This window comes from Sus scrofa, chromosome 5, assembly GCF_000003025.6.
Source record: "Sus scrofa isolate TJ Tabasco breed Duroc chromosome 5, Sscrofa11.1, whole genome shotgun sequence".
Lineage (NCBI taxonomy): Eukaryota > Metazoa > Chordata > Mammalia > Artiodactyla > Suidae > Sus > Sus scrofa.
The window spans coordinates 33,874,537-33,881,981 of record NC_010447.5 but is presented as its reverse complement, the minus strand read 5'-3'; the positions used below and the strand labels follow the sequence as shown (position 1 = coordinate 33,881,981).

At 45.0% G+C, this 7,445-nt stretch overlaps 1 protein-coding gene across 1 annotated transcript; it reads left to right on the top strand.

The window, feature by feature from the left end:
- On the top strand, window positions 1,288-3,330 carry LRRC10 (leucine rich repeat containing 10). The gene has a single exon (XM_005663971.3). The coding sequence runs from the start codon at window positions 1,377-1,379 to the stop codon at window positions 2,214-2,216; it is 840 nt and encodes a 279-aa protein (XP_005664028.1). The 5' UTR covers window positions 1,288-1,376; the 3' UTR covers window positions 2,217-3,330.

The following is a 7,445-nucleotide window of genomic DNA, read 5'->3' as shown; positions in this document are numbered from 1 at the left end:
GGAACTCCTTCTACTTGTCTTTTGTTTTAAAAGGCAAAGTTTTTAAGTGTGGGAAATTTCTTCCGCTTTTCTACTTGCCCACCTGGTAAGAACGGAGGTGAGAAAATGGACACATTAGAGTGGAGACACTGCCAACGAACAGCCTTTCAAGGATGCATATTCTTTGACCCAATATCACTTCTAAGGACATTTCCTAAAGAAATTAGTGGATAACTGCTCACACTACATGTACAAAGATGTTATACATGTAAGCCACCTATATGCCCAACAAGAAATCTGTTTAAATTACAGTGTATCCATATCATGAAATATTTTTCAGGTGTTTAAAACAATTGCATGGATACCTGCAAACAAAAATATGTCTGTATTAACAGCTTCATGTTAGATAAGAAAGGAGGTTCCTAAACAGTGTAAATAATTTTTTCAAATGGATTACTTGCAGCAAAAAGCCTGGAGGATATCTGTTAAAATGTTTATAAGTCTTGGAGTCCCCGCTGAGAGGCAACGGGGATCAGTAGCATTTCTGCAACACCAGGACACAAGTTCACTCCCTGGCCCAGCAAAGTGGGTTAAAAGATCTGGTGTTGCTACAGCTGGAGTGTAGTTAGCAACTGTACCTCAGATCTGATCCCTGGCCTGGGAACTCCATACGCTGTGGGGAGGCCAAAAAAGAAAAAAAGGAAAAAAATTACAGGAGTACCCTTCGTGGCTCAGTGGTTAACGAACCCAACTAAGATCCACGAGGATGCGGGTTGGATCCCTGGCCTCACTCAGTGGGTTCAGGATCTTGCCATGAGCTGTGGTGTAGGCTGCAGACGTGGCTCAGATCTGGCGTTGCTGTGGCTCTGGCACAGGCTGGCTGCTACAGCTCCGATTTGACCCCTAGCCTGGGAACCTCCATATGCTGCAGGTGCGGCCCTAAAACAGCAAATTAAAAAAAAAAAAATCTAAGTTCTGATTTCATCGTTGAATCAAATAAACTGCTAGGATATTTTTCAAAAAATGTTTACAGTTTTTATCCCTGGTGGGTATGACTATGGGTGCTTCACTTTCTTCTTTCACACCTTTGTGTAATGTCTCAATGTTTTATCATTAGAAAAAAACAGTGAAGCTATTTACAGCTTAAAACAAAAAAAAACAAAAAATGTAGATAAGAGGATTAGGGCTTAGGTGATTGAAAGCAAGTATGTGAGTCAGACGTGGCTTCCCATATCCTGCCTGTTTGGCCTGTCACCCGACACTCAAGCTGTTATCAGGCACACTTTTCTCTGTTGAAGTGACTGGCTTTTGTCCCACAATCCCTAGGTTATAATGAGAGAGAACATAGGCCTCAGGGCAGAAGCAGCAGCCCTGTGGTTGGTGGCCTGCGGCTTGCCATGGGGAACACCATCAGGGCCCTTGTGGCCTTCATCCCTGCTGACCGCTGCCAGAAATACGTGGTCAGAGACCTCCAGGAGATGCCGCTGGACAAGATGGTGGATCTGAGTGGGAACCAGCTACGCCGCTTTCCCGTGCATGTGTGCTCCTTCCAAGAGCTGGTCAAGCTCTACCTGAGTGACAACCACCTCAACAGCCTGCCTCCGGAGCTGGGACAGCTACAGAATCTACAGATCCTGGCCCTGGATTTCAACAACTTCAAGGTTCTGCCCCAGGTGGTATGTACCTTGAAACAGCTTTGCATCCTCTACCTAGGCAACAACAAACTCTGCGACCTCCCCAGTGAGCTGAGCCTGCTCCAGAATCTCCGGACCCTGTGGGTTGAGGCCAATTACCTCACCCAGCTGCCTGATGTGGTCTGTGAGCTCAGTCTCCTCAAGACTCTGCATGCCGGCTCCAACGCCCTGCGTCTGCTGCCAGGCCAGCTCCAGCGCCTCCAGGAGCTAAGGACCATCTGGCTCTCAGGCAACCTGCTGACTGACTTCCCCCCTGTGCTGCTTCACATGCCCTTCCTGGAGGTGATCGATGTGGACCAGAACAGCATCCGCTACTTCCCCAGCCTGGCACACCTGTCAAGTCTGAAGCTGGTCATCTATGACCACAATCCTTGCAGGAACGCACCCAAAGTGGCCAAGGGTGTGCGCCGCGTGGGAAGATGGGCAGAGGAGACCCCAGAGCCCGACCCCAGGAAAGCCAGGCGCTATGCGTTGGTTAGGGAGGAAAGCCAGGAGGCACAGGTACCTGCCCTGCTTCCTCCATTTCCTCCTACCAACTCCTGAGGAGCTTCAGTTGTAGGTCAATGCCAAGGACCCAACTCCAGCATCCTCTGGAGACCTCTCCGTTAGAATGCAAAGGACTGTACTCTAATCGCCAATGGGAGATAGCATGGAGTCAAATGAAATGCCTAACTCACACTAAAAAGGAAATATTCCTGGCCAACATCTCTTCCAAAGGGAAGTTGCGTGCGCTAGGTAACCTGGGAACTTCTTTGCAAGAAAATCAGCCTCTCCAAGTAGGTATATTAAAACACTGAAGAGCAAGAAGGGCTAGGACGCTCTGGTCTCCTCCAGTCTCCAGAAGTGGCTGGTCATGAGGCTCCTCAGCCCCTCAAATAAGGTATTTGTTATAGAACTCGCCTGGTAGTTCAGGTGCCCCGTCTCCAGACTTTTGCAGGATATATTTCCTTACAATGAAAAATCATCAACAGTATGAAAATATTACTAATTCAAGCCACTTAAAAATGACATGTCCACCTAGCCGATCAGTCCCCTTCACAGAAAGACTGTTATTGCAAAGGCTCAAGATGAAGCTTTTCCCCTGCAGTTTAGTGGCTACTGAGAAGACACCCCTGCTGGAGAACGCCTCCTGGTGGAGTCCAGCTGCCACTTTAAACCTGACAGTGGTTCATGCTGATTGAGCTCATTTTCCTTAGAAGATGTGACCAAAGGTCTACTCCCAAATGTTTACTGTCACTCTCAATGCTAAAAGTCATCTAGAAAATACAACCTCTTTTTGGTAATGTGGTTTCATTAAAATCAAGCCTAGTTGTAATCCACTGCCTCAGTGTAGACATGTTTATTTTACATTAACGAATTAGAGCTGAAATGAATCCCTTTCCACACAGAGAAACTACATTCCCAGCATCATATTAGGTTAGAAGTTGTAGGTGAAAAATCTGTTCACTTGAAACAAGCATTTGGAATTTGAATTGCATGTTGTGATATACAGTGTCTGGCTTCAGCTTCAGTGTCTCTGCTTTGTTCTGATTTGATTTTTGCAGTTAGAAATTTTTGACGGTCAGTATATAAACCTAGGTATTAGGGCTGCTAATTCTTTGAAGTATGTTAATTATGACCTTTTCTTCTCCCCATAAATACATCAAGTGTAAAGAAACTGCTGTCAGTGTAGTGATCCTTTTTGTTCTTTTTTTTTGCTATTTCTTGGGCCGCTCCCGCGGCATATGGAGGTTCCCAGGCTAGGGGTCGAATTGGAGCTGAAGACACTGGCCTACGCCAGAGCCACAGCAACACGGGATCTGAGCCGCCTCTGCAACCTACACCACAGCTCACGGCAACGCCGGATCGTTAACCCACTGAGCAAGGGCAGGGACCGAACCCGAAACCTCATGGTTCCTAGTCGGATTCGTTAACCACTGCGCCACGACGGGAACTCCTCCTTTTTGTTCTTGAACCCTTTCAGCAATCAAGGACACAAAAAAGCATCATCTTAACTAAAACATATTGAATTTAGCCTTTAAAAAATACTTTTGGGGCATTCCCACTATGGCACAGTGGGTAATGCTCCAGCTTGTCTCTGTGGCATTGCTGGTTTGATCCCCAGAACGGTGCAGTGGGTTAAAAATTCTGGGCATTGCCACAGCTGTGGGTCGCAACCATGGCTAGCTAGCATCAGAGCCCTGGCCAGGGAACTTCCACATGCCACCAGTGTAGCCGAAAAAGGAAAAAAAAAAAACATTTTTTTTAAATAGAAAATAAATAGTTCTAAGAAAAAAAAAAAAAAAGTACCTTTGGGAGCTCCCTTGTGGCACAGTGGGTTAAGGATCTGATGTAGTCACTGCAGTGGCTTGGGTCATTGCTGTGGTGGTTCCATCCCTGGCCCAGGAACTTCTACATGGCCACAGGTGAGGCAAAAAAAAAAAGATAAATAAAAAGTTCTTTTGCCGTAAAAGCATCTGAGCTCAGTCTGGTTCTAAAATGACCATGTAGGCAGACTGTTTTCACATTATCCTACCACAAATACTTCTCGCTAAAACAGAGGGGAAAAAAAGTTTCATGGTTTCCCATCTCTTCCTATCACAATATCCCAGGCTGTAGAGTATCTGCAACCTATTGATTAGGCTGCCCAAGTGTCCCTTTAATCATTACATGTAATATTATCAAATATTTAATTCCTTTTAGTAATGAGTACAGACTTCTATTAGCTAGGATTTAGTCTATTTACTCATTACTAAAAGACTGCAATTTTACTATACTTGGCAGATATCAAAATTTTCTGCCAACAAACTGCCTTCTGAGCTCTATCCCGTGGTTCATCCTTAGCAATGGCTATGACTTCTTTTGACACTGTTTTCCCCTTCCTAAGAGGCCCACCTTTTCCAAGGTAATTGCAGTGTCCTATAGATTTATTTTTCTTTTTTGGCCACACCTGCAGCATATGAAAGTTCCCAGGCTAGGGAATCGAATTGGAGCTGCAGCTGCCAGCCTACACCACAGCCACAGCAAAGCAGGATCCAAGCTGCATCTGCAACCTACACAACTCACAGCAATGCCAGATCCTTAACCCACTGAGGGAGGCCAAGGATTGAAACTGCATCCTCTGGTTACTAGCTGGGTTCATTACCGCTGAGCTCCAATGGGAACTCCTGAATTTTGGAGATTTTATCATGCACCCAGGCCACAGGACAGAGGGACAGACTGACACTTATGAAGCACAACACTGCTATAGGTCAAGTACTATCCTCAGGGCGGCAAGTTGATTCATACAGTTGTTTTTAATACTTCTGAAAGAGGTGTTTTGTACTGCTCACAATTTAAAAACTAGCTCGGAACCCAAGATTACCTTTAGAGTTCATACTGTTATATTCAAATCAAATATGTGCTATGTTAATTCTATGATTTAAAAAAGGTTAAGTCCTCCCTACATTTCTCTTAATATTTTAAAACACTACAGTATGTACAAGGCAGACTTTTTGTCTTTTTGCCATTTCTTGGGTCGCTCTTGCGGCATATGGAGGTTCTCAGGCTAGGGGTCAAATGGGAGCCATTGCCGCTGGCCTACACCACAGCCACAGCAACAAGGGATCCAAGCCACACCTGCAATCTACACCACAGCTCACAGCAACGCCGGATCCTTAACCCACTGAGCAAAGCCAGGGACCGAACCTGAAACCTCATGGTTCCCAGTCGGATTCGATAAACACGGAGCCATGATGGGAACTCCAAGGCAGACTTCAGAAAAGGATTTCATACAAAGTATCCTATTGACTTTTTTTTTCCTTCCTTTTTCAGGGCCACACCTGCAGCATATGGGAGTTCCTGGGCTAGGGGTTGAATCAGAGATGTAGCTGCCAGCCCACACCAATAGCCGCAGCAATGCCAGATCCAAGCTGCCATCTGTGACCTACACCACAGCTCACAGCAACGCGGGATCCTTAACCCGCTGAGTGAGGCCAGGGATCAAACCCACATCCTCATGGATACTAGTTGGGTTCTTGACCTGCTGAGCCACAATGGCAAATCTGTATCCTACTGACTTATCAGAGTCCTGATGAGAAAATGCATTCACCCCATATTGTTCACAAAGACTTTTAAAAAAGGAACTTAGAATTAAGAGAAAAAATACCAAGTGAAGAAAAGAATCATGGACTTGGAGAATAGACTTGTGGCTGCCCCGGGGGGAGAGGGAGAGGGGAGGGAGTAGGAGGGATTGGGAGCGTGGGGTTATCAGATGCAAACTAATTGCTCTTGGAATGGATTTACAATGAGATCCTGCTGTGTAGCATTGAGAACTATGTCTAGATACTTAGAGCACAAGAGAACAAAGGGAGGAAAAAAAATGTATACATGTAAGTGTAACTTGGTCCCCACGCTGTACAGCAGAAAAAAAAATAATAAAAAATAAAAAAAAATACCAAGGTAATCCAAGTAATTTTATTTGGCACAAGCAACAGCAGCAGCTGTCACCAGCCATGACGCTGAATGAACAGGGAATGAAGTGCTACCCAAATGCAGTTAAGAGCTGAGAGCCATGAAAAGAGAGGCTGCCCAGCGAGCAATACCGTAGGTCTCACAGGGATGCAGCCAATTCCAGGGACAAAGAGCAAAAACAGGAAGAAAACACAGATTCCCTCTCCCATATCCTACCAGTGTCTCCTGAGTTAAACCGCAGGAAACCAGTCCACTGGAAGCTGTGAGGCGGTCAGCACAGTTAAGCCCTGTGGCCTCCGAATAGACAAAGAATGGATCCTGACTTGAGGAGAGTAAAAGAATAACCAGCACACTTTTTCGTTTTTCAAAGAAAAACAGAAGGATTTTAAAACCCTAAGCACTTAAGCAATTTCTCTGCAGTTAACCATTAACGTACATTCCAAAAATCTCAATTCCTATGGCACAGAAGTCTTGTGAAAATAGAAAATTCACTGGCTTCCATTATCTCATGTACTCCATCCTAAAACTCTTAAAGGAATTAGAAGGGTCTAGGTTGGTATTTTACCTCTGAATCTGAAAATACTTTTAAAATTTGTGAACTCGGGATGCTCTAGGCCTATGATGAAAAAATGTTTAAGGGCTTCAACGGTTATGAGTTCAAAGAAGGAAAGAGGCATGGATATACTCTTGGATGTAATAAACACCCCTTATTTCCAACTCTTTTTAGGTAAAGTTAGCTTACTAGTGCATCCTTTTTAAGCCTTTTGGAGAAAAATGAGCCCAAATACACTTAAGGTTAAAAATCCTACTCTAGGAGGTTCCTGGTGGCATGGTGGGTTAAGGACCTGCTTTTGTCTCTGCTGTGGTGCAGGTTCAATCTGTGGCCCTGGAACTTTTGCATGCAGCTACCGTGACCAAGATTAAAAAAAAAAATCCTACTCCAGACTACCTGGTCCCTCATGATTAAGGTTTAAACCCACCCACCTTTTTTTTTTAATCTTTTTAGGGCCCGGACCCGCAGTATATACTAGTTACCAGGCTAAGGGTCAAACAGGAGCTGCAGCTGTCGGCCCACACCACAGCCATGCCAGCTCCTTAACCCACAGAGCAAGGTCAGGGATCCTCATGGATACTAGTCAGGTTCTTAACCCACCAAGCCACAATGGGAACTCCTGTACCCACCCATCTCTCCCACTGAAACCTCTTCAGGTTTTCTAGGTCAGGATATGCTCATCTGCTCCACCAACCTGGGTTATGTGATAAGGTACTTTAAAAAACTACACGGCAAACGGCACTACTATTAATATCTCAAATAGTGAAAATAGTCTAAGAATCTGTATA

What these genes read in the sequence shown, in the direction of transcription:
- LRRC10 (XM_005663971.3), top strand. Translation starts at nt 1,377, where the DNA reads ATGGGGAACACCATCAGGGCCCTTGTGGCCTTCATCCCTGCTGACCGC.